The 27,985-nt window shown below is 39.4% G+C and overlaps 1 protein-coding gene and 1 long non-coding RNA gene across 7 annotated transcripts in view; one reads left to right on the top strand and one right to left on the bottom strand.

The window, feature by feature from the left end:
• LOC137972431 (N(6)-adenine-specific methyltransferase METTL4-like) overlaps window positions 1–27,985 on the top strand; it is a 42,014-nt gene that overhangs the window by 6,194 nt on the left and 7,835 nt on the right. For 2 of the 4 annotated variants that reach the window (XR_011117126.1, XR_011117127.1), the window contains exons 6-8: window positions 716–1,590; window positions 2,198–2,289; window positions 20,916–21,009. Coding sequence is in view for 1 of the 4 variants with exons in the window: in XM_068819140.1 (XP_068675241.1) it covers window positions 716–1,590; window positions 2,198–2,289; window positions 4,468–4,548 (1,048 nt within the window). In the remaining 3 variants the exon portion in view is untranslated. Of the gene's footprint in view, window positions 1–715; window positions 1,591–2,197; window positions 2,290–4,467; window positions 4,589–20,915; window positions 21,680–27,985 lie in introns of those variants that run through there. The other 2 variants (XR_011117125.1, XM_068819140.1) reach the window with 2 other exon arrangements.
• Window positions 5–26,572, bottom strand: LOC137972432 (uncharacterized). 3 transcript variants are annotated; one of them, XR_011117128.1, is made up of 6 exons: window positions 26,277–26,572; window positions 16,645–16,728; window positions 11,823–16,390; window positions 6,984–11,569; window positions 1,207–1,320; window positions 5–793 (listed from the first exon to the last, which is right to left on the bottom strand). It is a non-coding gene; the product is annotated as an uncharacterized lncRNA (long non-coding RNA). The 3 variants fall into 3 exon arrangements; XR_011117129.1 differs by lacking the exon at window positions 26,277–26,572 and adding an exon at window positions 26,031–26,092; XR_011117130.1 differs by lacking the exon at window positions 1,207–1,320.

Raw genomic sequence — 27,985 nt, 5'->3', positions numbered from 1 at the left:
TATAATAAAAATATTACTTTGCAGCCAAAAGGCTGAATTGCATAATACTTTACAAATTTTACAATGATACACTATATATACTATGTTAAGATACATGAGTATGACTAATTTAAATTTATTTAAAATACTACAAAATGCTAAAAAACCAGAAGTCAGAACAATAAGCAGATAGCTAATCGAACGCATATTTACACAGTGTTGTTGGCTAATCGGCACATGGCCGGAATGAATGACCGCTAAAAACGCTTGGTGCGCACATCCGGGAGGTCGTACTTTCTATTTCTCCTTAGATTATAATGCTTTACATGATTGGGAGGAAGTAAGTGGGATAGTTTGTGGTTATCAGAGATTACATTAAACAACTTAAAACACTGTTCTTCACGCCAAGACCGCAAAGTGTCAAGATCATAGATACTTAAGCACAGCCTATAGGAACAATCAGATCACTGTACCCCAAGACCCCCCTGGCTATGCTCAGTGGCATCCAAACCAGTTGTCAGAAGACCTGTCAGAATTGTTACTCCTAACTGCGAGTGTTCTGATTTTTGCAGAGGATCCCACAGTCTTCCTTAATAGATACATCTCTTTATTCTGTAACCAGGGCAACACGTACACCTTACATTTGCAAGTACTCAGATAATTTCCAAGTATGTCCAAGGCACCATTGATAAATACATTAATTTACAAAATAATTCTGTTTAATGTTTTTTCACAGGTATTCCTTCATGTCCTTATGGGAGATCAAGTCTCTTCCAGTCCCTCGTCTTCTCGCTCCTGGAGCTTTGGTGGGAATCTGGGTAACAAATAAGCAGAAATATCTTAGGTTCACCAAATCAGAGCTTTTACCTCATTGGTCACTTGAACTGGTAGCCGAGTGGTTCTGGGTCAAGGTTACAAGACGAGGAGAGCTGGTGACAGTATTGGATTCACCTCATAAGAAACCCTACGAACCACTTCTGATTGGACGATTTCAACCAAGGATGAAAGTATTTGCGAGTGAGAGTCTCAGTTCAGAAATGGACTTCAAAAAGCAAGATAATTGTCTTGGATCAGATTTACGATGTACTTCATCTAAAAGAAGGAAAATAGAGCAATCTTGTGATTTTGATAATACTGACACATTTTTCATTTGTGGCACAGACAGAAAGTTTTCTTCGTTGACACCAGAAATCACATCAACAGTTTGTAAATCTGTATCTGACTTACTTTGTGCTGAATGCAGTAGAAGCAAAAATGACATATCCAAAACTTCATCAACAATAGTGGCTTGCCAGTGCTTAAATCATCACAGTTTGAATTGTCAAGAAATGTTCCACAAAACTAAAGGACATGCATCAGTAGAGATAAGATTGAAGGACAATGATAAACAAAATGCAACAAAACAAATACCATTTGTTGGACAGAGTGTGAGAAAGAGGACTTGTGAGGCTGGCATGCATTTAAGTCTGGAAGAATGTGATAGAGAATCTCTGCAAAATCCAACTGGCAAAGTTTCGGAATCAGTTATTGATGGTTGTAACAAGTTGCCGTATCACCAAGTAATATGCAGTGTGCCTTGCAGGATCCATTCTAGAAAACCACCCCTGAACGGTGAGCTTTAAAGATAATTCTTTATTATATTTCTGGCAAGCACTAGTCTTGCACAGAATAATAAGTTAATAACACCATAGAAAACTATTGCTCATTTGCTTTCCTTTGAATATAACAACTTTATAATTTCACCCAGTTACTAAAGTTAGAATTGTATTCGTACAGCATACTACTACTACTACTACTTCCACCGCCACCGCCACCGCCACTACCACTACCACTGCCACTACCACTACCATTACCACTGCCACTACCACTACCACTGCCACTGCCACTACTATTACCACTATACCACACTACCGCTACCACTAACACTTCCTCTACGACTTCCTCTACCACTTCTATTACCACTACCGCTGCCACTACCAACTGCCACTACCACTACCACTACCACTGCCACTGCTACTACCACTACTATTATCACTATACCACACTACCACTACCACTCCCTCTACCACTTCTTTTACCACTACCACTACCTCTACTACTACTAGTAGTAGTAGTAGTAGTAGTAGTAGTAATAGTTCGTTTTTATCAGTTTTCTTTTCCTAGATATCCTGATGTAACATTTGTAATATATACATAAGTATTTTTCGTCCTGTTTCAGAAATCTTCGCTAAGTATGTTCCTCCACAGTCACGATGCCTTGAGATGTTTGCACGAAATCTAACCCCGAACTGGACAAGCTGGGGTAACGAGGTACAGTGATTGTATAAAGATTTTGCTTTCGAGCACCAGAAAGAAACTGGCGTTTATCCAATGATTATTACTAAATGTTTGACCTCTGATATTGCGTTTCTAGCTTTCGGATTGGTTCTCTCAATCTCGGTTATCAGCTGGTATACCGTATGACCTAATGTGGAAACTGATTGCGTCAAGTGTTGCCAAGCTGAAAAATCTGTGCGTGAAGCGAAATTTTAATTTCCAAGGGTCCAGGCGTTCAGAATTGAATGAAAATTTAATAAAACAATCATTCAATTCGTGCTTGTTGTATGCGAGACTGGTTATGACTTAGAGCGGTTTTCAATCGAGTGTCGAAAGTAATTAGCGAATTGCTTTGGTTTATGATTACCTCACTCAGTGATTGGTTCAAAGTTCTCGCGCCAGTTTTTCAACCAACCAGAAGTGAAACCAAAACCAATCTGGCTCGCGCGTGCACATTTTCCCGCGCTTTGTGTCGGCTACGTGTGATTACTTCGAGTTTTGATTGGTTTGCTGGATTGCCTCCGTCCTTTTTGAATAATTGAGTAATTACTTTGGTTTTGCTTTTAAGACACTCGCTTGAAACTCGCTGTATGTCCAAAAATGCACCTAATTAGATGCACGTATCCAACGAGCGCTCGTGGAATAATTAACTGAGATCTTTGAGTTAAGCGACAAAACAAGCTTTTAGATTCATCCCGCTCTACTGCACTTTTCTGCTTCCGTCAATCAATTTGAAATGCAGAGTATGAAGTTTCTTACCCTGAGAACCAAAGGTGCTCATTGGTCGATTTTTTAGTGGGAACATTACATTTAACACAATGGTCACGTGCTTAGTCACAAATAATGCGCTGTCCATTTCTTGGCCGGTTTCTCTTGCTCGATAACCTTCAATTTAACTTATCTAACTATGAAGGTTTTGGCCTAACTTTTGGCATCTTTAAGCTTGGGTTTTGAAGCGTGATTGATGGAAGGATTATGAGGATTTTGAAAAACGCACTAGCTTTCGAAATGTAAAAGAGTAGCCGCCTGCACGCTTCGCAGACCTATTTTAATCACTTTCTGTGGAGAAAATTCAGTCAAATCCTTCAGCCAGTCACAACGGTCGCGAGCAATCAACTCGGCCAATCAAAACTAGAAGAAATTTGAAACTTGGGAAACTGCGTGCAAACAAGTCATCATTTCGTTCTTGCCACTGGTTGGCCAAGCAAATTGCGCATGAATTTTACTTTGGACCAATCGCGGACCATAGACTGCAAAAGTGTAGCCGCGTTAAAGCAACGTCAGTACCTCGTACAAAAGGCACTTTTTCTTGATGAAACTGCGATGCTTCAGGGGATCCCTCTTAAACGAGCTATGGTAGTCACTAGGATACCGTTCTTTTCTCCCTCTTTAAAGGTGAAATTAGTAGACCATTGAACAGTTTTTAATTAACTACCGTATGAAATCTAGAATCTCGCGCCAAATTCTCTGGGATTACAAATGTGATTCTTACTTTCCCGCGCTTTTCGCCGGCTGCATGAATTTTCTTTGCGTTATAATTGGCTTATTTAATTGTTTGTGTCTGTTGTCATTGGCTCTCAATTTGAAAACCAGAAAAAGCAAGGCTGATTGAAGAATTAAGTTTGTTTATTGACACCTCTCGCAGTCACACTAACTGAATTGCAGGTACGATAAGGAGAAAACAGAAAATTACAATAATAAATGCAGTTAACCAAATACTTAAATACAATACAGTAACTTCTCTTAGCGATCCATGTCCTGAAGGTCCTCTGCACATTTGTTTGTCACAAAGTTCCCGAAGCGGTTAGTATTAACAGGCATAAAGTTTTTCAGCGGCCAATAAAGGTCGCTCGCTGTATTTTACATTAAATTTACCAAGGCAGGTACAAATACAGTCGAAGACCGTGTTCTGGCGTTGAAGAAATGTATTGTCGAAAGGCACTACGGTTTTACAATGATGAAGAGGGTAGTGTATTTTGAAATATTGGCTTTATATAATGTATTCCTTCACCACTCAATCTGCGTTACTCTTTTTGGTTTGTGATAATATATATATTGCTGATTAGATCATTCATCAGGATTCTGTGCTTCTATTTTCTTACGCTGGTACTTGCTTATACACAGTTGTACTGAATTGGAAAACCAAAACAGCTCTATTCCTTTTTTTTTTAGGTCTTGAAGTTCCAGAGTGTACAGTATTTTGATCATTTGACATCAAAGGACGAAGGAAATTGGAGAGTTGATCCAAAGTAGACAACCTTACTTTGTGTTATATTCGGAAGGCTCTTAATCTGTAAGTTGTACTTGATGTAATTATTTTTGATGAGGACGGTGATGACATCCATAGATTTTTTCCAGGCTTTCTTCGCAAGTGCTTAAGTTCCTCCTTAACTGCAATGATCTCCGACTCTAGCTGATGTACTTCAATTTCGGCAGTTTAATGAACAATTATTCCATTCGCGCTTGTTGGATATGAGACTGGTTACAGCCAACAAAGCGCATAGCGCCAAGTTGGGCTATTACCAGTCTCATATCCAACAAGCGCGAATGGAATAATTGTTTTATTAAATTTTCATTAAATTCTGAACACTTGTACACTTGGAAATCAAAGAAAGTCAGTTTCCAGCTTGTCAACAACTGACGCAATCAGTTTCCATATTAGGTCATAAGGTGTATGAGCTGATAACCGAGATCAAGTGAACCAATCAGAAAGCTAGAAACGCAATATCCGAGGTCGAAAATTTAATAAATGGGATGATCTGTAATCATAGTTAACTGGGAGATTGTCCGTTGGCCAGCGGGTGATCGCCTAGCGCATGCACATTTGAGTCATTGCTGTAGAGAGTCGCCGTGGTGGTTTCCTTTGAGAAGCTTTGCCGTTTTGCCGTCGGTGGGAACAATTAATGTATTCTATATCATTCATATGCAAAATGTTGATTGCGTGGTTTTGTTAAAACGTGTTTCATAACAGTGAAACTAAAGCTATCCTCTCGGAAGACTAGCCATGTCATTTATTTATTTCTCGTTCATTGGTCAAATAAGGATACTCTATCTGTAAGTTACGCACAATAGGAGTGAAAGGTCTGAGGAACTCATTCGTGGAAAGATTGTGCGATATTTAACAATTCTACCACGAGCGCGCGTTGGATATGAGATGATTATATGCAACGAAGCACCATGTCTTTTATTGAAAACTCCCACAAAATATGGATAAATCTTGCCTGCTTTATCTTGTTAGGACCAAAAAATATTGATGCGTACAGTATTTGTTGAGTGTGGTATAAGAGCTCATATACTATGATGGCTTAGCCAATAAAAACTCTAGAATTGCATTATCCAATGATCTAGTTTTTTATTGAAATAGATTAGTATCACCCAACTATCGGACTAATGCAAATCCTGCATTTTGATTGGCTACGCTACCAGAGGACTATTAGTAATAGTCCTCGAGTAGCGAAAAGCGCCGGTGACGCTTTCTTTCGTTTTATTCCCAAATAAATATTTCATCAACTTACATTTGCTAACTTTGTTATTGCCTTTTCTGACTAGTTGGGTGATACTATTAATGGAGCGCGTTTCGCCAGTAGAGAAGAATTTGTAGTTGGTTAGTCCATGGAAAATGTAAGGACAGGTAGCGCAGTTTTTGCCACAGCGAAAAAACCCGGAAGGAAGTGTGGAATTAGAATGAGTTACATACGGGGACAGTTAAGCTGTAACCAGCAGCTCTCGAAGGTTAGGGGAGCGCCTGAAAGCCACAACAGGTAGATGTAGGAAAGCATTTTTGCAGCGAAAGATATATATGAAATACATCATATATTGCACTGCGGGTATGAAATCAAATGAAACCATGTTGTCTCGCAGTGATGAGCGCAAATTTCTATTGCGTCGAGAAGCCTGAAAAATGTTTTCAGGACTTCAACGGGATCCCGTTGAAGTCCTGAAAATTTTTCAGGCTTCTCGACGCAATAGAAATTTGCGCTCATCACTGCGAGACAACATGGTTTCATTTGATTTTTGCAGCGGTCAGAAGAGAGAAGTAGATTGTAGTGTTTTTTTATTATGTTGAAGATGGAAGGAAGTGATGGATTATAGGTCGTTATGAAAGGTATGCGTTCGGGTTTGTTTATCTGTTTAGGTTGTAGGGTATGTATGCGGGGAATGTCTGCAGCGCGTTGTATTTGTTTAGTAACAAAGTCGCGTTTGTAACCTCGTTTCAGAAGGTATGTCGTTAGTTCAGTGGTGCGAATCTTGAACGTTTCGTCGGTAGAACAAATTCGTCGTATGCGGAGTGCTAGGCTGAAAGGAATGGCTTTTTTTGTGTGTAGAGGATGACACGAGGGATAAAGTAAATGTTGGTCCTATTATTACGGTTACGGTCTCGTGCCGCAGTTCCGCGGGAACTTTAGGGACTTCACTTAATGCCATCAGTATGCAACTGAAAGTTATCCCAAAAAGACAGCATAGGAGATTTCAAATAGATGAGTTTGTTAAGATACAAGTAATAAGAGAACAAGCGAAAATGGTTCGTACATGTACAAACAGTCACGGTATCACCTTTTTGAAAGGAAAAGCGATCTAGCAATAGCGACCCATAAATACACTCGAACAAGGAGTAAGATATGGGCAATTAAGAACAGAGAATGAATAGGAAGCTATCACATCGTACTTCAGTATCGAAGTTAACTTACCAAGCTAAGCCGTCTTCAACGCAAGGACCCTGAGTAGAACAAGCCAGAAGGTTGATAGGGGCGCTGGCTTAACAACAATCGAACTATATGGAACAACAGGAATCACATGGTGAGGAGGTGAATTCCTATTGGCGGAGCCTTTTAAATGGTAATTGGCCAGTATTGAACTTTGATTAGTACTCTGAGAAGTACATCTTGATTAAAGGAATCTTTGACAATTTGAGCACCAAGTCGTGCACGTCAGCATTTTCTCATAAAGTAAAAGCAACGAGGGTTTTCAACATCATGTACACACTGATGAATGGCTACAAAGATTGTTCAGAATAGATTGCTTCATGGAGAATAGTTTCCAATCGCGTGACAAACACGTGGGCTTAGCAAAGCCTCTTTAGAGTTGATTAACGAGTGTAGGCCGGTACTAAATCGGTGATGATTTTTTTTTTTTTTTTTGCAACAAACTTTACTACAACAGTAGAAAAGAAAAATGTGCAAATATACAGAAGTGTCACGGAAAAAAAAATAAAAGAATAAAATAAATATTGCTGCACTAACATTAATAAAACTTTATAATTAAAGCGAGGGTTTCATGTCTCTGCGGATGGACAAACTGTCACGTTATCCATTAAAATTTAATTCCATTGTTATTAAAACAATCCAAAGCACTGATGCAGGAAACGGAAGCAATGCCATAAAACCGGAATTACTCATTGGAATTACTTTTGCAATCATTTCAAGTGAAGCTATGATCTTTGCAGTTATGTACGCAATTGCTAAAATATTGCGTACATAACTGCGAGGATCATATGTTCAGTTGTGAACTCCAATGTTATGTGCTCCGCTCATTCCTGAGTAGTCACTCTTACAATTTAAGGTGTGAAGTTCAATGTTGTATGTTCTATATGTCGATTGTTGACATGTAAAGTTGAAAGTTGTGTGATAGAGTTGAATGTTGAATACGTTGAAAATGAAAGTTATCAACAAACGTTGAATGTTGTATTTGTTGAAGTTGGTTGTCGAAAAGTGAAGTTGAAAAGAGTTTGATAGAGTTTGATGTTGCATTGCAAAGTTGATTTTTGGCTGGGATGGAACACCAAAGTTGCTTGGAGACAGTTTCAAACCCAGACCAAGTATCGATCGCACTCCTAGAGTGAGTCTAGACGCCATATTAATTTTCGTACTGAAGACTCGATTTTTGACCTTCGCCTTGTCAAAATATGATGCGCGTACTGCCTAAACCGGTTTGACCAGAAACTTTGGCTGCGGCGACTTAAAGGACTTGACACAATTTCTGCAGAGACTCTCTTGCTCGTCCTCTGCTGAGCTTTAGAGAGGCTCTGCTCGCAGGGTGCTGCCAATATGGCAAGGAGGAAAGCTCTGCTTGTAAATATCCGTAGGGCAGTTGAAACAGACGTTGATGAAATCTACAGAATCCACACTACAGCCATTCAAAGTACCTGCTCTAGTCACTATGGTCCGGAGGAAATTCATGCTTGGGCAAGCAGACAAGATCCTAATCGTTATTTACCATTCATAAGACGGGGAGAGATTGTTGTTGCTACAGATAAAGATGGAACAGTACTCGGTTTTGGTCATTCACTCCCTGATACTATTTTGCAACAAGAACGGAACAGACAAGGTAGCAACAGTGCTGTTCAGATCAAAGGCCTGTTCGTTGATCCTCAGCACAACCGTAAAGGTGTTGGCGTGAGTTTAGTAAGCCATCTTGCCAAGTCTGCGACAGAGCAAGGGGCAACGAGGCTGACAGTTCTTTCGACTTTAAACGCTGTAGACGTCTATAGAAAGTGTGGATTTGATCCTTTTGAGATCGTCAAACATGACGTGTCTGACCAAGTACATCTTCAGTCAAGAAAAATGACCAAGAATCTCATGACGTGATCGTAACTGAATCCGGCATTGACCTAAATCGTCTCCGTTCTCAAGTTAGACTGAGTTTAATATTTACATGTAACACAACAGTGATCAAGGGCTGTTCTGTGTGCCTAAAACGTTTACGAGATGCCTGCAGATTTTATGACAACCTGTCCTACAATTCTTGTCTGTCAAATAATCAGTCATTTAACTTGAAACCAAAAATAGTGCATGGACGTTTAATTTGCTGTGGAATCTCGAAAGGTAAACTAAATGAAAGCCGATATTTCCGACATAAATTGCAAATTCAACACAGTAAATGATAGTGACAACATTTATCATTGATAACCACAGAAACAGCGTATTGAAGTCAGTGGGACTTATAATTAGTTTCTTGAGGGAATGAAAGTATTGCCAATGTGCCGAAGTTTAACCCGTATCACGTGATGGTGGAATTGTAAACGGAAAGAAAATACAAAACTCTAGCTGATAAGCCACTGATCTAAAACTTGTGTATGATGTAAAATAGGAAAGCAGGACAGTACAAATTCCATTTGCACCAGATCGATCGAGAGAATCGAAAGATCCCTCGGATGTCTAAATTGTATGCAGAAAGAAACGAAAATGTAACTTGAAGGGGAAGTGTCACGCTATTTCAGTCAACTTCAAAACACTAAAATACGTCTTTGCATTAATCAAGACCAAAAAATAATGGTGTAGTTTTGTTGCCAATAACAATTCAAGGTTTACATTCCAATACGTTGAATTTTTGCCAACCTCTTGGTCAAATGGTTAAAATATGGGCGAATTTCTGATTGGCTGAAAAAATTATTCGATGGTCAAAGCCTTTCAATTTAATAGTCAGTTTAGATCTTCCGCGAGAAAACCCCCTATTTTCTTTTTCTGAGTATTTGAGTAAAGATATGATCCTCGCAGTTACGGACGCAATTTTAGCAATTGCGTAGAGAAGCCTGAAAAATTCAGGACTTCAACGGGGTTTCAACGGGAACATGATGCGGTTACAAATGAAACCGCGTTGGTGTAAACGCTGCCCCAGATTTTTACTAACCGAATCCTTGATACTCTCCGTTTAATTCATCGATGATTATTTAGCTTATCTTGAAAATCCAACCAAAACTTAAACCAAAACCAACTTTTTTGCAAACTCTTTAGCCAAATGGTTAACATATGGGCCGATTTCTGAATGGTTGAAAAAGATCATACGATATATAGTGTTCCGCGAAATCCACTTTTTTCTTTTTCTGAGTATTTAGTCATCCATGCAATGAACTGTTGTTCCGAGGAATATGTGAAGCTTGAATAAAAATATTTGTGTTTCTTTTGATCCCGATCTCACCTCTCACTTCTCACCTCTAATTCCTTCTTCAAACATAACTATGCTATTTATGAACTGTTTAAAGGTGCAGGTGTGAATAGTGTTTAAATACCCTTATTAAAACCTGCTTCTGTATTTTACTTGTACCAAAAATATTTTAAATCGGCAGTTTTCCCTTATAGACTATTTGAAACAATTTGTAGCCAGTCTTGTTAAAAGACACTTTAAGTACTCTGTTCGAAATGTAGTTTTGCCAGGGCACAAATAGACTACAAAACAAAAATTATGTCACATAATCTAATTTATGCGGCGCCACCGCTATCGATCTACAATTGTCAACAAGCACACGGGGTATCGGTTGACCAAGTATTTAAAAGACGAGGTCGCTCACTATCGCCCTCTTTTCATTTAAAATTTCACGCGATCTCGACCACCGGTGACCCATGACTTGTCTCGACTTGTCTCCAGTAAAGCTAGGCCTATTTGTAATTGATTATTTCACACGATCTTTTCTGGAGTTTTTTTTATTTAGTAACTTATTACACTGACTACGGTTACATGTATTTATGACTAGAAAAATAAAGTGACGAAAAGAAAAAGCTACAAAAATTGCTAATTTTCTGTGAGTTTAGTTAGTCCACTCTGGATCAAGATCCGTAAAACTACTCTAATGCAGACTCGACAGTCTCCAAGCAAATTGTGCCATTCTGATGCAGCACTTTACAATGCAGGCAGATGACGAATGACATCCAAGGTCTCCTTCTGATCCAGAACTTCTTGGCTGTGGTTGGTGGTGAATTGTACCACACGGAACTGCAGATGCGGAAGACTCTCCTTGTGATTCAGACGGTACTGGCTCTCGCATTGGGCCGTGAAGTATCCACCTTCTCTTTTGCGCCAAGCCAGCACGGCATGGCTGTTGATCTTTCCCGGGCCAGCTGGGATGAAAGTCTCCACGATTTGTTCGATGGCTTCTAACTCTGGCGCTTGCACGGTGCACTCAAGGATCTGAAAGTCTCCAGACAGGTGGTCGGAATGGCGAGTAATCTGGTGCAGCGTCTTCATATAGCCACCGTTTTCATACTTGATGTTTCTTTCGTACTCGTAGCCATTCGAGATCTTGAAGAGGTCTTTAGTATTCTCGTGGTAGTTGCTGTATGTGGGGTAGCCAAAGATAGCCACTATATCCAGTAGATGCATGGGGATGTGAAGTGGACCGGTGGTTGATTTTAACACAAAACCAAGCTTACCATCGTAAGGACGCCCGACGCCTTCTCCTTCTAAGCGCAACTGCTTACCATTAGCAGTGCCTCTTATTACGGTCTCGTGTCGCAGTTCCTCGGGAACTTTAGGGACTTTACTTAATGCCATCAGTATGCAGCTGAAAATTATCCCAAAAAGACAGCATAGGAGATTTCAAGTAGATGAATTTGTTAAGATACAAGTGATAAGAGAACAAGCGAAAATGGTTCGTACATGTACAAACAGTCACGGTATCACCTTTTTGAAAGGAAAAGCGATCTAGCAATAGCGACCCATAAATACACTCGAACAAGGAGTAAGATATGGGCAATTAAGAACAGAGAATGAATAGGAAGCTATCACATCGTACTTCAGTATCGAAGTTAACTTACCAAGCTAAGCCGTCTTCAACGCAAGGACCCTGAGTAGAACAAGCCAGAAGGTTGATAGGGGCGCTGGCTTAACAACAATCGAACTATATGGAACAACAGGAATCACATGGTGAGGAGGTGAATTCCTATTGGCGGAGCCTTTTAAATGGTAATTGGCCAGTATTGAACTTTGATTAGTACTCTGAGAAGTACATCTTGATTAAAGGAATCTTTGACAATTTGAGCACCAAGTCGTGCACGTCAGCATTTTCTCATAAAGTAAAAGCAACGAGGGTTTTCAACATCATGCACACATGAATGTCTACATAGATTGCTTCGTGGAGAATAGTTGCCAATCGCGTGACAAACACGTGAGAGTGGTGTTTAAGACACGTGGGCTTAGCAAAGCCTCTGTAGAGTTTATTAACGATTGTAGGTCGGTACTAAATCGGTCAAGATTATTTTTTTTTGCAACAAACTTTATTACAACAGTAGAAAAAAAAAGTGCAAATATACAGTAGTTTGACGAAAAAAATTAAAAAAATTAAGTAAATTTTGCTGCACTAACATGAATAAAACTTAATAATTTTATAATTAAAGGGAGGGTTTCATGTCTCTGCGCATGGGCGAACTGTCACGTCAGCCATTATTAAAATTAAAATTCCATGGTTATTGAAACAATCGAAAGCACTGATGCTGCAAACGGAAACATTGCCATAGAAGTGGAACTACTCATTGGAATTACTTTTGCAGTTATTTCAAGAGAAGCTATGATCTTCGCAGTTATGTACGCAATTTCTAAAAAATTGCGTTCGTAACTGCGAGGATCATCTGTTCAGTTCATTTCTGAGTAGTCACTCTTATAATTTAAGGTGTGAAGTTCAACGTTGTATGTTCTATAGTCGATTGTTGACATTAGTTGAAAGTTGTGTGATATAGTTGAATGTTGAATACGTTGAAAATGAAAGTTATCAACTAAAGTTGAATGTTGTATTTGTTGAAGTTGGTTGTCGAAAAGTGAAGTTGAAAAGAGTTTGATAGAGTTTGATGTTGCACATACAAAGTTGATTTTTGGCTGGGATGGAACACCATAGTTGCTTGGAGACAGTTTCAAACACAGACCAAGTCTCGATCGCACTCCTAGAGTGAGTCTACACGCCATATTGATTTTCGTACTGAAGACTCGATTTTTGACCTTCGCCTTGTCAAAATATGATGCGCGTACTGCCCAAACCGGTTTGACCAGAAACTTTGGCTGCGGCGACTTAAAAGACGTCACACAATTTCTGCAGAGACTCTCCTGCTCGCCCTCTGCTGAGCTTTAGAGAGGCTCTGCTCGCAGGGTGCTGCCAATATGGCAAGGAGGAAAGCTCTGCTTGTAAATATCCGAAGGGCAGTTGAAACAGACGTTGATGAAATCTACAGAATCCACACTACAGCCATTCAAAGTACCTGCTCTAGTCACTATGGTCCGGAGGAAATTCATGCTTGGGCAAGCAGACAAGATCCTAATCGTTATTTACCATACATAAGACGGGGAGAGATTGTTGTTGCTACAGATAAAGATGGAACAGTACTCGGTTTTGGTCATTCACTCCCTGATACTATTTTGCAACAAGAACGGAACAGACAAGGTAGCAACAGTGCTGTTCAGATCAAAGGCCTGTTCGTTGATCCTCAGCACAACCTTAAAGGTGTTGGCGTGAGTTTAGTAAGCCATCTTGCCAAGTCTGCGACAGAGCAAGGGGCAACGAGGCTGACAGTTCTTTCGACTTTAAACGCTGTAGACTTCTATAGAAAGTGTGGATTTGATCCTTTTGAGATCGTCAAACATGACGTGTCTGACCAAGTACATCTTCAGTCAAGAAAAATGATCAAGAATCTCATGACGTGATCGTAACTGAATCCCGCATTGACCTAAACCGTCTCCGTTCTCAGTTTAGACTGAGTTTAATATTTACATGTAACACAACAGTGATCAAGGGCTGTTCTGTGTGCCTAAAACGTCTACGAGATGCAAAAATAGCAGACGTTTTGCTGTGGAATCTCGAATGGTAAACTAAATGAAAGCCGATATTACAGTAAATGATATTATAGTAGTGTATCTAGTAGATACTAATGCTGTGGTACTACATTTCATTGATAGTGACAACATTTATCATTGATAACCACTGAAACAGCGTATTGAAGTCAGTGGGACTTATAATTACTTCCTTGAGGGAATGAAAGTATTGCCAATGTGCCGAAATTTAACCCGTACCACGTGATGGTGGAATTGTAGACGGAAAGAAAAGACAAAACTCTAGCTGATAAGCCACTGATCTAAAACTTGTGTATGATGTAAAATAGGAAAGCAGGACACTACAAACTCCATTTGCTCCAGATCGATCGAGAGAATCGAAAGATCCCTCGGATGTCTAAATTGTATGCAGAAAGAAACGAAAATGTAACTTGAAGGGGAAGTGTCACGCTATTTCAGTCAACTTAAAAGCACTAAAATACGTCTTTGCATTAATCAAGACCAAAAAATAATGGTGTAGTTTTGTTGCCAATAACAATTCAAGGTTTACATTCCAATACGTTGAATTTTTGCCAAGCTCTTGGCCAAATGGTTAAAATATGGACGAATTTCTGATTGCCTAAAAAAATCATTCGATGGTCAAAGACTTTCAATTTAATAGCCAGTTTAGATCTTCCGCGGGAAACCTCCTATTTTCTTTTTCTGAGTATTTGAGTAAAGATATGATCCTCGCAGTTACGGACGCAATTTTAGCAATTGCGTAGAGAAGCCTGAAAAATTCAGGACTTCAACGGGGTTTTAACGGGAACATGATGTGGTGTAAACAGAAGGCGTAACCGCATCGAAAACGATGCGGTTACAAATGAAACCGCGTTCGTGTAAACGCTGCCCCAGATTTTTACTAACCGAATCCTTGATACTTTCCGTTTAATTCATCGATGATTATTTAGCTTATCTTGAAAATCCAACCAACACTTAAACTAAAACTAAAACCAACTTTTTTGCAAACTCTTTAGCCAAATGGTTAACATATGGGCCGATTTCTGATTGGTTGAAAAAGATCATACGATATATAGTGTTCCGCGAAATCCACTTTTTTCTTTTTCTGAGTATTTAGTCATCCATGCAATGAACTTTTGTTCCAAAGAATATGTGAAGCTTGAATAAAAATATTTGTGTTTCTTTCAATCCCGATCTCACCTCTCACTTCTCACCTCTAATTCCTTCTTCAAGCATAACTATGCTATTTATGAACTGTTTAAAGGTGCAGGTGTGAATAGTGTTTAAATACCCTTATTAAAACCTGCTTCTGTATTTTACTTGTACCAAAAATATTTTAAATCGGCAGTTTTCCCTTATAGACTATTTGAAACAACTTGTAGCCAGTCTTGTTAAAAGACACTTTAAGTACTCTGTTCGAAATATAGTTTTGCCAGGGCACAAATAGACTACAAAACAAAAATTATGTCACATAATCTAATTTATGCGGCGCCACCGCTATCGATCTACAATTGTCAACAAGGACACGGGGTAGACGAGGTCGCTCACTATCGCTCTCTTTTCATTTAGAATTTCCCAGGGTCCGTTTAAAGTCCTGTTGATACAGCGCGCGACCTCAACCCCCCATGACTTGTCTCGATTTTGTCTCTAGTAAAGCTAGGCCTATTTGTAATTGATTACTTCACACGATCTTTTCTGGAGTTTTCATTATTTAATAACTTACTTATTACACTGACTACGGTTACATGTATTTATGACTAGAAAAATAAAGTGACGAAAAGAAAAAGCTACAAAAATTGCTGATTTTCTGTGAGTTTAGTTAGTCCACTCTGGATCAAGATCCGTACAACTACTCTAATGCAGACGCGACAGTCTCCAAGCAAATTGTGCCATTCTGATGCAGCACTTTACAATGCAGGCAGATGACGAATGACATCCAAGGTCTCCTTCTGATCCAGAACTTCTTGGCTGTGGTTGGTGGTGAATTGTACCACACGGAACTGCAGATGCGGAAGACTCTCCTTGTGATTCAGGCGGTACTGGCTCTCGCATTGGGCCGTGAAGTATCCACCTTCTCTTTTGCGCCAAGCCAGCACGGCATGGCTGTTGATCTTTCCCGGGCCAGCTGGGATGAAAGTCTCCACGATTTGTTCGATGCCTTCCAACTCTGGCGCTTGCACGGTGCACTCAAGGATCTGAAAGTCTCCAGACAGGTGGTCGGAATGGCGAGTAATCTGGTGCAGCGTCTTCATATAGCCACCGTTTTCATACTTGATGTTTCTTTCGTACTCGTAGACAATTCGAGATCTTGAAGAGGTCTTTAGTATTGTCGTGGTAGTTGCTGTATGTGGGGTAACCAAAGATAGCCACTATATCCAGTAGATGCATGGGGATGTGGAGTGGACCGGTGGTTGATTTTTACACAGAACCATTTTTACCATCGTAAGGACGCCCGACGCCCTCTCCTTCTAAGCGCAACTGCTTACCATAAGCAGTGCCTCTTATTACGGTCTCGTGTCGCAGTTCCTCGGGAACTTGAGGGACTTAACTTAATGCCATCAGTATGCAGCTGAAAGGTATGCCAAAAAAAAAGCATAGGAAATTTCAAATAGATGAATTTGTTAAGATACAAGGAATAAGAGAACGAGCGAAAATGGCTGGTTTGTACATGTATAAACAGGCACGGTATCACCTTTTTGAAAGGAAAAGCGATTTAGCAACGGACTAACAGTGACCCATAAATACACTCGAACAAGGAGTAAAAAATGGGCGATTAAAAACAGGGAGCTATCACATCGTACTTCAGTATCGAAGTTTACTTACCAAGCTAAGCTGTCTTCAACGCAAGGACCCTGAGTAGAACAAGCCAGAAGGTTGGTACGGGCGCTGGCTTAAACACAACTGCAACTATATGGAAAAACAGGAATCACATGATGAGGAAATGAATTCCTATTGGCGGAGCGTTTTAAATACTAATTGGCCAGTATTGAACTTGGATTAGTACTCTGAGTAAGTACATCTTGATTAAGGAATCTTTGACAATTTAAGCACCAAGTCGTGCACGTCAATATTTTCTTATAAAGTGATAGCAACGAAGTGGCGAGGGTTTTCAACATCATGCACACATGACTGGCTACGAAGATTTTTCAGAATAGATTGCTTCGTGGAGAATAATTGCCAATCGCTTGACAAACATGTGAGAGTGGTGTTTAAGACACGTGGGCCTAGCAAAGCCTCTGTAGAGTTCGTTAACGAGTGTAGGCCGGTACTAGAAATCGGTTAAGTTTTTGTTTTGGCAACAAACTTTATTACAACAGTAGAAAAGAAAAATGTGCAAATATACAGTAGCGTCAAGGAAAAAAAATTAAAAGAATTAAAATAAATATTGCTGCACTAACTTTCATAAAACTTTATAATTAAAGGGAGGGTTTCATGTCTCTGCGCATGGGCAAACTGTCACGTCAGGCCATATTTTAAAATTAAAATTCCATTGTTATTGAAACAATCGAAAGCACTGATGCTGGAAACGGAAACATTGCCATAGAAGTGGAACTACTCATTGGAATTACGTTTGCAATCATTTCAAGCTATGATCCTCGCAGTTATAAGGACGCAATTTTTTAGGAATTGCGTAGAGAAGCCTGAAAAATTCAGGACTTCAACTAGGTTTGAACCCGTGACCTCGCGATGCCGGTGCGACGCTCTAACCAAGTGAGCTATGAAGCTGAGCTGTTCATATGTTCCCGTGATGAATGACGGATTCAACGAACGAAATGATATATGAAATGAATCATATATTGAACTGCGGATATGTAATCAATTGAAGGCTATGATCCTCGCAGTTATGAACGCAATTTTAGCAATTGCGTTGAGAAGCAATCATTTCCTTTGTGTTATGAACCTACTGCATGCGCAGTATAACTCGTGCGTAGAATAAAATGTTCGGCCGTAAAATAAATGCGACTGTCAAAACGAAATTTGGTATTTTCTTTGTAAATCCAAAGTGTCTTGCATCAAATTTGGGGGTGTAACTCAGTGTATTTGCTTTAATCCTCTCTGTGATGACTAATGAACATCATCTGGTTAGTTTGAGCGGTTTTCAATTGAGTGTCGAAAGTAATTAGCGAATTGCTTTGGTTTTGCATAACTTCACCCAGTGATTGGTTCAAAGTTCTCGCGCCAGTTTTTCAACCAATCAGAAGTGAAACCAATACCAATCGTGCCTCGCGTGTGCACATTTTCCCGCGCTTTGTGTCGGCTACGTGTAATTACTTTGAATTTTGATTGGTTTACTGGATTGTCTCCGGCCTTTTTGATTGGCCAAAGTAATTACTTTGGTTTTGGTTTTACAACACTCGGTTGAAACTCGCTCTAACAAACAGAAAATTTTACTACTGCTAGCGCCAAAGCTTGGACTTGCGCAAAACCGTGAAACTGCATGTCCCTTTAATAAATTAAACTAATAAATTAATTTTTTGCTCAAACAATTTTTCTGGAAAAGATTCCTGTTACCATACTTTTCATGGATATATTTTTCCGTTTTTTATAATTAATTGAAAGAATTGCTCTGAAATAGGTTCAGTCCATTCTCGTCACCAGAGCCGACTCTGGGAAACTCTATTTAGGAGAACATGCGCCGTAGGGTTCTTCTAGCCAAAAATTGGCTATTTGAACTTTACTGCGCCTGCTCACTCCTCGTGCTAACATGAATGCACCAATTAGAGACGCTTTTGATTGTTCTTCACGAAAACCAATGAGAAGAGAAGAAGAGCTCTGGGGTCGAGATTGGATTCAGTCTTTCTTATTTCCCTAAAATCATCATATAATAAATTAATAAAACATATCCATATCCTCCTCTAGGACTCATATGATGATATCACGATAAGATAGGATAGTGAGAGGCATCTGCAGTTTATAAGATTCTTTAAAATTTGCTCCATAACATCATTCCAAAAGAATTTTGAAATATTGCAATCAAAAAAATATGAGACATAGTTTCTATTGTCTTCTGGCAAAAAGAAAAGAAGGGCCTTGAAAGAGCTAGAAAACGTATATTTTGCCTTCACTGCACAACCGAACATACTCAAAGGTTGAGGCATTGGGGCGTTGGTCAGCCAGGCTCAAGATAAGCTTTAATTGTGACAATAAGCTTACAACAAAGTGAATAAGAGATACATCAAGTGACGTCCCACATGTGCCAAAGCCGGACACGTAAACCCCAAAAACCTCTTGTTAGGAAACATAGGGACCGTGCACCCCGGACCAAATGCAGTGGCACCACCTTCGGGGTTTTAAGGTAGATCTATAAACGACAGAATGAAAAACAAATCAGATAACGCTAATTACATAATAAAAATAAACCTTATGCGAAAGTGCTAGTGGCAAGGTTGACCGTAGAATGTCACAAGTTTCTCTACTGTCTCTTTTTACAAACGTACTACTCATGAGCCTACACGTATCACGCTCGCACCGAGTTCTCTGTCCCGTGTCGGCAAAATATTACTACACAACCGAACACACTCAAAGGTTGAGGCATAGGCGCGTTGATCAGCCAGGCTCAAGATCGAGGGCTCAAGTTCGGGCTTGGGCTCACAGAGACAGAGCCTTAGAAACTTCTAGCCTACTAATATGTTCTTCGCCGTGACTGAAGCCCAGCGATCATGGCGCTGAAGATTCCTCTCCGAAACACCAGGGCTAGCAGCTAAAGTAGCTCGATTTATAATCGAATAGGCCATTTCCGAGTTCATGCCTGCCTCCTCATCAAAGCGAGTCTGAGTGCGAAGTTTTTGTGATGGAATTAGTTCTGTTTTACATAAGAATTAAAACTGATATTTATAAGAAAAGCTTCGCATCTAGACTCGCTTTGAAGGGGAGGTAGACATGAACTCGGAAATGGCCTATAAAATAGAGTTTTCACGTGACGTCACGGCCATGTTGGTCTCCCCATCTAATCCTCCGGGAATTGAGCTCTATTATCATGCAATTTTTTTCTTTTATTTCGGTGGAAAAAGCAAGGTTACTGATCACGTGACTGAAAACACTCTATGAAATGGGTTCACACGCATCAACTAATTAGAACCCCTGATTATAATTGGATTATAATAACTTCAAATAACCTTGAAGTAATTACAGTGCGTAATTGTAATTGAACAGAATGGCGAACACGTGGTGGTATGAGCAGACGAAACTTCTAATCGCTTTCTGCAGCGAAGAGTTGGATTTACCTTCTTCTATTCTCGGAAGCTATCTTTGGTTCTCTTCTCGCCTCAAGCATGGTGATGATAATCGTAGCAACCGCGCACTGCGAGGTTACCCTGCCTATTGTATTTGAAGTTTCACGGATGTGAACAGAACCATAATTGAATAAAATTGAATGGAGTATGATAGCCTGAATTATACTTCAGTTGATCATAATCAACATTGATTGTGAACACGGCTTTAATTACATGCAGATTGGTCATTTTATAATTTAGTTATGGAGTAATTATCTAAGACCATCTAGAGAAACTTTCGAAAGGTATTCACAAATGTACATATGCATGTAACTGAATACTACGTACAATTTGGCGGCTGTCAGCTTTTGAAAAAAAAATGAATGAGCTCTGAAAGTAAAATTATATCTTAAGGTTTGTTATTATATACCCAACAAAATGACTCTATCGCTGTTTTTCCCTCCCTAAATTCGTTGTAAGGGGTGGGGTGGGGTGGAGAGGACAATGCTTTTGGCACGCGTCCATCCCATGTTAAGTAAATTGAATTCATGCCAGGTGGTTTGAGGTGTGTTTTTTTTCCGCGCCAGGCTGCTTTGCTTTTGATGAAATCTGGTATCAATAATTTTATTACGGAAACAAAATAAACGTTTGATGTATCTTCCGTTTGACTTAATTAAAGTAGTTTGAAAATCTGGAGTGAGTGAAAAAGAGCTACTCATTTTGGCTATCTCATAATAAAAGTTGTTGAAAGGTAAAATTAACAAATATTTAAGTAATTAATGCTTTTCAAAAGAGATTTCAGAACACTGAAATTTGACGCGAGAGCTCCTTGATCTAAATACAAGGTCTGGGGATTTATGAGTCCCTTTATTTTATTTTCAGGTAGATTTGCTGTTTTAACGTGGTGTGTACAACGAATGTATAAAGATACGCTTGTGAAAGAAGTTGAAGAAAAGCAAGGAGTTGTCTCCGTGTGGTAAGACAGTTAATTGTAACATATTCAAGTACAAAATTCTTGAACTTAAAGGTTATCTCAAGGAAAAATCTTAGCTTTTGGGCGACTGCTCTTAGATTCCAGAATATAACAGTCTCCAGGGATTACTTACTACAATAAACCTGCACTTCAAATTCTTCATGTTAACTAATCTTAATTAACTTCACTAGCAAATATACACGGCTTATTTGCCTTCAAAGCAAAAGTTTTCGGGTCAAGAGGACAGTCGGCCATAGCCGGAATTCTAAACTCAGATAAAAATCTCAATGGGTTGATAAGAAAACAGAAATTTGAGAATTGAAAAGATTTTCCTTTGATCGCCACTCGTACCTGTACGACACATGTATTGGCAAACTGCATGAAGTCCGGAAACCAGTATGTTGCCAAACATAGTTTAGTGATCCCTCGCTTTTTTGTAAAACTTGCGATTTTCGTTATTTTATAGTCCAGAATCAACCTGAGCTGTTTTCCAGAGGTGAATATTTAGTGTTTAAATGCTTTTTCACTGAAAAATGAGAAGTTTTTCTTTCGATTAAATCTTTTAAGCTGTGATAACTCGAAGAGCAACTACTCGTAGTTCTTTGACCTGGGTGGAACTCCATGCAAACTTCGTCTCTGACGTTCAAGTTCTTTTATACCCAAAACCTTACAATCTAACGTATATTTCTACTTGAAAAATATTCCTTTTCGTCGTCGAGGTCTATCTCAGATGCAAGCGATTCTACACTGACATGTTCCAAGTCTAACTTTGAAGACAAACTTTCACTGTCACTTGGAGCACTCGACTCGGAACTTGGAGAACCTTTTGAGGAATCAATGTGAACGGACTTGGTGCAAATCCCAGAGTCCTTCGAGTCCATTCCTTCCAGCACCGAGCTTAAAAACGCGATGTATTTCATAGCCAGTTTTAAAATTTCGTGTTTTGAAAGCTTTTTGTCGTGTGGATACGTCGGCAGGAGCTTTCTAAGTTCACCGAACGCCATGTTGACGTGATGTTGTCGCCATCTTTCTCGACTATTAGTAAAATTCCTCCGACTTTGGAACGGCAATTCCAAACCAAAGCTCACGGGCCTCCTTCGAATCGTTGTACCAAAATATCCTACAGGTGTTGATGCACTTCCGTGGCAATACGGCAAAGACCCAGACTTGCGATTTTTCGTGTGGCTTAATTTGTTACTCCAAGGCATTTGTCTTCTGTCGCGTGTTTGTGATATGTGGCTTTTCACGTGCAGGATTACTCCTGGAAGACCTCAGTTTACGATATCTGCCCTCCAAATCGACATATCACGATACAGATATGAAAAGTGAGCAGTTTGGCCTCTTATTTACCTTGCTTGCGTGCGATAAAAGCAGTGTCAGAATAACACGATTCAACACGTTGTACCTGGCATACTTTACTGCAAATAACAAGCTCTTGAGATAAGTCTCGCTATTTGTCAAAGCGATATCTCGATTTTCTTTGATAAATATCAAAATTATGTCATTCTGTACCAATCCGTCGTCATAGCGTATCATTTCGATCTAAAACCCTTCAAGGTCGGAATTAATCACACCTCATTAGTGTTCTGCGGATGAAAGGAAGATTGTCAGGTCAAGCGAATGGCAAGGACTTCTGTTAGCTCTCGATTCAAACGTTTTGCAAAGTTTAGCAAATTGATAGAAATAGCTGTAAAACAAAAGCGAGGTAAAACCTTTTTAAGGGTGGGACCGTGTTGGAATGAGCACAATGTTTAGTTTTTCCCTTGCGGATTTGAATGATCTTTACTAATTAACAAATAATGTTCACGTTGACTCAGCATTTAAGCCAAAAAAAGCAGCAAAGTTGTTTGAGGAAGCCGCTTGCGTTTACCGCGTTTCTAAACAAATCACTTTATTCATATTTCAAGTGTAAAAGGAAAAAGGTCGAACTTCCACCATTGCAAACAATTGTTAAACGACTATATTAAGCTCTAAAATCTCGGAATTACTCTTGTTTAGGAATCTCATCAGATAACAAGCTTTTAATGGACTTAATATAATCTTTGCTAATCGTTTAAGGAGCTTGCTTCTTTCAACCTCGCTCCCACGACAATGGAGACCGTGAGAACGAGGTTGTGTTTCTTTAAGATTATTAGGATTATTTCGAGAGATCTTTCCTCTGCTCTTAAGCCAGTTTACGCATTCTTTAACGCGGGTCATTAAAAAGTAGGACGGTGACTCGGCAAATTCATGAGCTTCAACAATTTTGAGGGAGTGTCATATTTGAAGGATTAACTCTACAACACTGTTTCACCTAACGGCAATGTTTTGGTGCCATATGAAACATCAATAATTACCGAACAAGTTGTATTCATCCATTTGACGTAATAGGTTACCATAGCAACAAAAGGCCATCTTAAAACTCCTATAGAATACATACTTAATTGACCGCTCTCCATAGGGACTTTTCAGGGATAACACGGTAAACTAAACGATGGAAGAGGGCAACAACTGTTAAGAATCCCAACTGGCCGGAGGCAAACCAGTTGGCTATTTACAAGTGCAGCTGAGACGTTGAACCAGGGACAACCAGGAACAAATTCAGCGAGTGGTCAGAGCTGGTCTTGAACCCGGACTCACTGGATCTCAAGGCAAGCGTCCTAACCACTACCGGGCCACACTGCCTCCCAAGATTTTATTTATAAACGCGAAAAGCGATAAGTAAGGAACTCTTTGCAAAGTTTCAAAATTTATCAGCCACCTTAAATTTTTCCAATTGTAAAGCTGGCTATGGATCCGGCGAAAGACTGACGCGCAAAATATCAGCATTGAGTGTATATACCGACGTTAGTTAACGCCAAATCTTCGTATGTATATTTCACAGTTATTAAATGAAGAAGAAGAGTGCACTAACACCATTATAGGCAGATGTGACCCACAGTAAAAGTTTAACACATCGTACTTTATCAAACAAAAGCTTTCAAGTATTGTGTTCAGTGATCTGCGGACACTAAACAGCTTCACATAACTTATAGAGATTCATCTATGTTGCACTTGAGCTTGAAATCACAAAAAGAGATTGTAGCACACCATTTGCACCCTCTCTTTCTAAACGAGGCTTGGTGCTTTACCCTTAAAATGAGAAACAGTTTCGTTGCCATTCAAAATAAAATTCATTTTCATTATAAAGAACTAAGTCTTGCCGTGCTTATCTCTCTTTGGTGCACTCCATTTTCTTTGTTTCCAAAGCTTTCAGTATTTGATCGAGACCATTGGCATTTTCAGGTTGGGCATATTTTACTTGCAAAACTTGCAAAACAAAATTTAGGAGACTTTTCTGATGCAAGAACCACAACATGCATGAATTGTTTGCACTCAATGTCCAAAATGTCAACGGGTGCATTATTGTCGAGATTGCTTCAGTCTTAGGGCGCTTTCCTTTTGTCAGAACTGGTCGGCCAGACCTGTCAGTTTACAAAGAAAATGCAACAATCCCTCGCATTGGCTTCTGGAGGAGTATATATCATCCTCGAAGTGTGTTAATTTGAAGTTGTTGTAGACAGGTGTCTACAAATGCCTGGTCTGGCCGGTCAGTTCTGTCAAATACACCTTATTCCAGTTTCATTGTAAACTGGCTCGCTTTCGAATGTAAAATTCAAAAGAATATTTAACCTTGAACGAGGCCAATAGGGCCACTTTGCAATCAAACAAAAGAACACTAAAATGGCGGCCATTTTGGAATATGGTGGGAGGATGTTTACCGCCTTTCCAAAACGGCTGTCAATCGAGCCTAGAACGATAAGAGGTTTTTTTTTTTTTAATTCTCTGCCTTTTCATTGACAGAGACATGTTTATTTCCTAGTAACCGTGAACCGAGATAAATTTAATTTGAACCGTGATATCGTGAAGTTTGATCATCGAGGCATTCGCGACACCGCCGAGACTTGTCAAGACAGGAATTACAAAGTTGATACAATCTTTAAACTTGTCGTTTATCCTCTTCTGATCGAAAATTAGCCAGATTAAAAGATTCATTTTAAAGTGAACTAAAACGGGAAGGATGGCTGATGATCTTCTGTGGGTTGATATTTCATTTGCGTCTTCATGATTTTAGTTCAATCGCTTTGATGTTAATTAACAATTAATAAACCATATACTGTGTTCGGTCAATTAAGATGCCGTTTTAACTCTCGATTTCTTTGCTGGCGTTCTTAGGTGAACGAATTTTCCAAAATAGACTCTGTCATGAATCTTGGCGTAATTGTCATGCCTTTGTGCATATTGACTGTTAAAGCACCAATTGGACCATATTGAACGTGCATTCAGAAGTCCCCCTACATAGAATCTCCTCTCAAAGATTCAGTAGTGAATTGCAAATCCATTTTAAGTTAGCTTCTAGCTCTGTAACCAAGTTATCTTCCAAAAGGTCGCATATTCATAGTTTGAATCTTCTGGTTGTTCAAACACAGGAGTTGTTTTGTTTGAGTGGTTGCATCTGGGTTACAACTTTTGAACATATAAAACTATGGGACTTTTAAATTTGGTTTATTGAATTCGCCCATACAATCTTTAGCCTGGCGAGAAGTAAACAGAGTCTTGGTTACCCGTAACATTACTTTTAAGAAAATCCCTCGTCTGTCAATGGTTAAACTTAAGTTTTGCGTTGCATACAAAGTACGGAACATTTAATGCGGATGCGGCATGATCTCAGCATTTATTTTACGACTCTTACGAGTGTTTTTCCGGCCGGGTTGACTTTCTCCATGGTAGTGTAGTGTTCAACCAACCAAAGCAAGCGGTCGACATATTGTGTTGATTTGTTTTGACGCTCAAAGTTCTACGGACGAATTCAATATTTAGGCCATAATTGAAATATGTCACGAATGACAGAAGCGGGAGATTCGCTCGCCCGTGATCCTCGCAAAAATGCGCTCAAGAAGCATTTTGTACCTCGTGCTTTTCTGATTTAATGAAATTGAATGCCGCATGTTTGCTTTCCTAAGGAACGTGAGCTTAAGCATATTTAAGTCCAATTTTTAAAATACCTTTCAGCATATATCTCTTTAAAGGACAACGACTTCCAAACCAAAACAATATTTGCTTCATTTCCTGCTCATCTCTCAGCTTGTTAATCAACTTATCTCTGACTCTAAGAAGAGATAACCTTTTAAGACAATCTCATTTTGCGTCATTTTCCGGGGTAATATATATCCTTATTTACCTCGCGTCCTATTTAAGTATTAGTTTTATCTATCGGTCGCATCTCTGTGAAGTTGTGGTATTTCCCTCACCTTGTCGCCTCTGAGTCACTCCTACATCATTAAAACACGTGTGAAATTCGCGGCACCACAGGCAACCCAAGATCAGTACCGGTATTAGAAACTTTAAACATGACCCGCCATGATCTGCTTGAAGACCTCTCTTTGAGAACCCGTGAAGCTCTGTTTGCTTCACTTTAAGCCCTTGTTTACCCTGAATCCCGCATCGTGTCTATCATTTTCTTAACAGTTCTTCTGAAAGAAATAGAATCCTTAGTGAACACAGCTCTACACCGTGCAAGCGGCGGACATTTCTTCGTTGATTTCATCGACACGCTCAACTTAGCCTGAATAGCTGACGGTATTGGTGGCGCGGGAGAATGGGGAGGAGCGCTCTTCCCCATTCTTCGCGCAGCTTCGCCGCTCGTTATTATGTTTTTTAATCTGCTACGCAGATACTCAACTATATGTTCTTACGTACTGAATACTGTCTCGAACGTTTGAAAAGCCGTGGTGGAGCTTTGTGGCGCTGTTAGTGCTCGTTTAAGTGCGCGCTTAGTTATGTTCAAGAGCTTTTGTCCGAGTTGTTCTTGTAAAGAATATTATCCACTGATTTCAGAGCATGAAACAAAATGTTCGAGGTTGAAAGCCACAATAATGTTAGAAATGTTGGCAGGAAGCAACCCTAACGTGTTGCCAAATGGACTCTTTGGGATTAAATTTCGACTGAATTCAAGATTAATTTTCTTAGCCTTATTGAAGTAAAGCTACTTTACAACATCTCTTAACTGAAATACTTCTTTAGAGTCAGCGAATTCAGCTAACCACAGGTTTCTTTCATTTGAGTAGTCACAGTTTCTTTGGATGTCCAATTGACTTTTCACGGGGGAGAGGCTCAGTATGGATTGCGACAAGCTTAATTGAGTAAATACTAGTCAGATTAACCAGCTTTGAAAATACATTATCGACATTACTGTCTAAACGCATTTAGTACTTCGATCTTAAATAAACACAGAATATTAATTAGGAAGTTACTTTTATCATAATATTGCCGTGCGCTTAATTAACTTTCATCGTGTTGATAGTTTTTTTAGCTGCTTTTAACCTCGATAGACGTAGGTGAAGCAAATCGGTCTATTTTCGTCTTAACTTACGACCTAACCAAAGAATCACAAAATAACAGATTGGTGTTTTAGCAATTAGTTCAAATTTTGATAACATTATTATTCCTTTATAATTTCGCGATATCCGCCATTGTTATTGACCTCTGGCCTGGTTTATTTTTGGATGTCTCCATTTATACAATCCTAAAAAAACAGTCAACAAGAAAGCACGGCTATACGCTAGTGCTATGGCAAAAACACGCTCCTTCGATTTAATTTATTCCGGGTATTTCGTTTAAAATCCATTCTCCAAATAAGGCCATTAACAACTCCCCTTCCCCCCCACCCCCTTAGAAAAATATGATCAAAGTACTGACATAATAACTGCCCTGGCAGTAAAAGAGTAAAATTCCGCTCAGAAAAAAATCACAGAATCAAAGAATGCCGACTAGTTCACCCTTTCAGAAATGACTTTAGCATTACTCTTCACAGCATGTCATCCTTGCCGGGATGAGGAGGTGTGTGGATATGAAATAAATGACCCGTGTTTGGGTTCACAGGGAGCTCCGCCGGAGAGATTTTAAAAGCCAATATTTGACTTGATTTGATTTGATTTGATTTGATTTGCAGTTTCCCAAA

Source organism: Montipora foliosa, chromosome 10 (genome assembly GCF_036669935.1).
Source record: "Montipora foliosa isolate CH-2021 chromosome 10, ASM3666993v2, whole genome shotgun sequence".
In the NCBI taxonomy this organism is placed as follows: domain Eukaryota; kingdom Metazoa; phylum Cnidaria; class Anthozoa; order Scleractinia; family Acroporidae; genus Montipora; species Montipora foliosa.
Note: the sequence above shows the minus strand (reverse complement) of the source record. Positions and strands in the feature narration are given on the sequence as shown.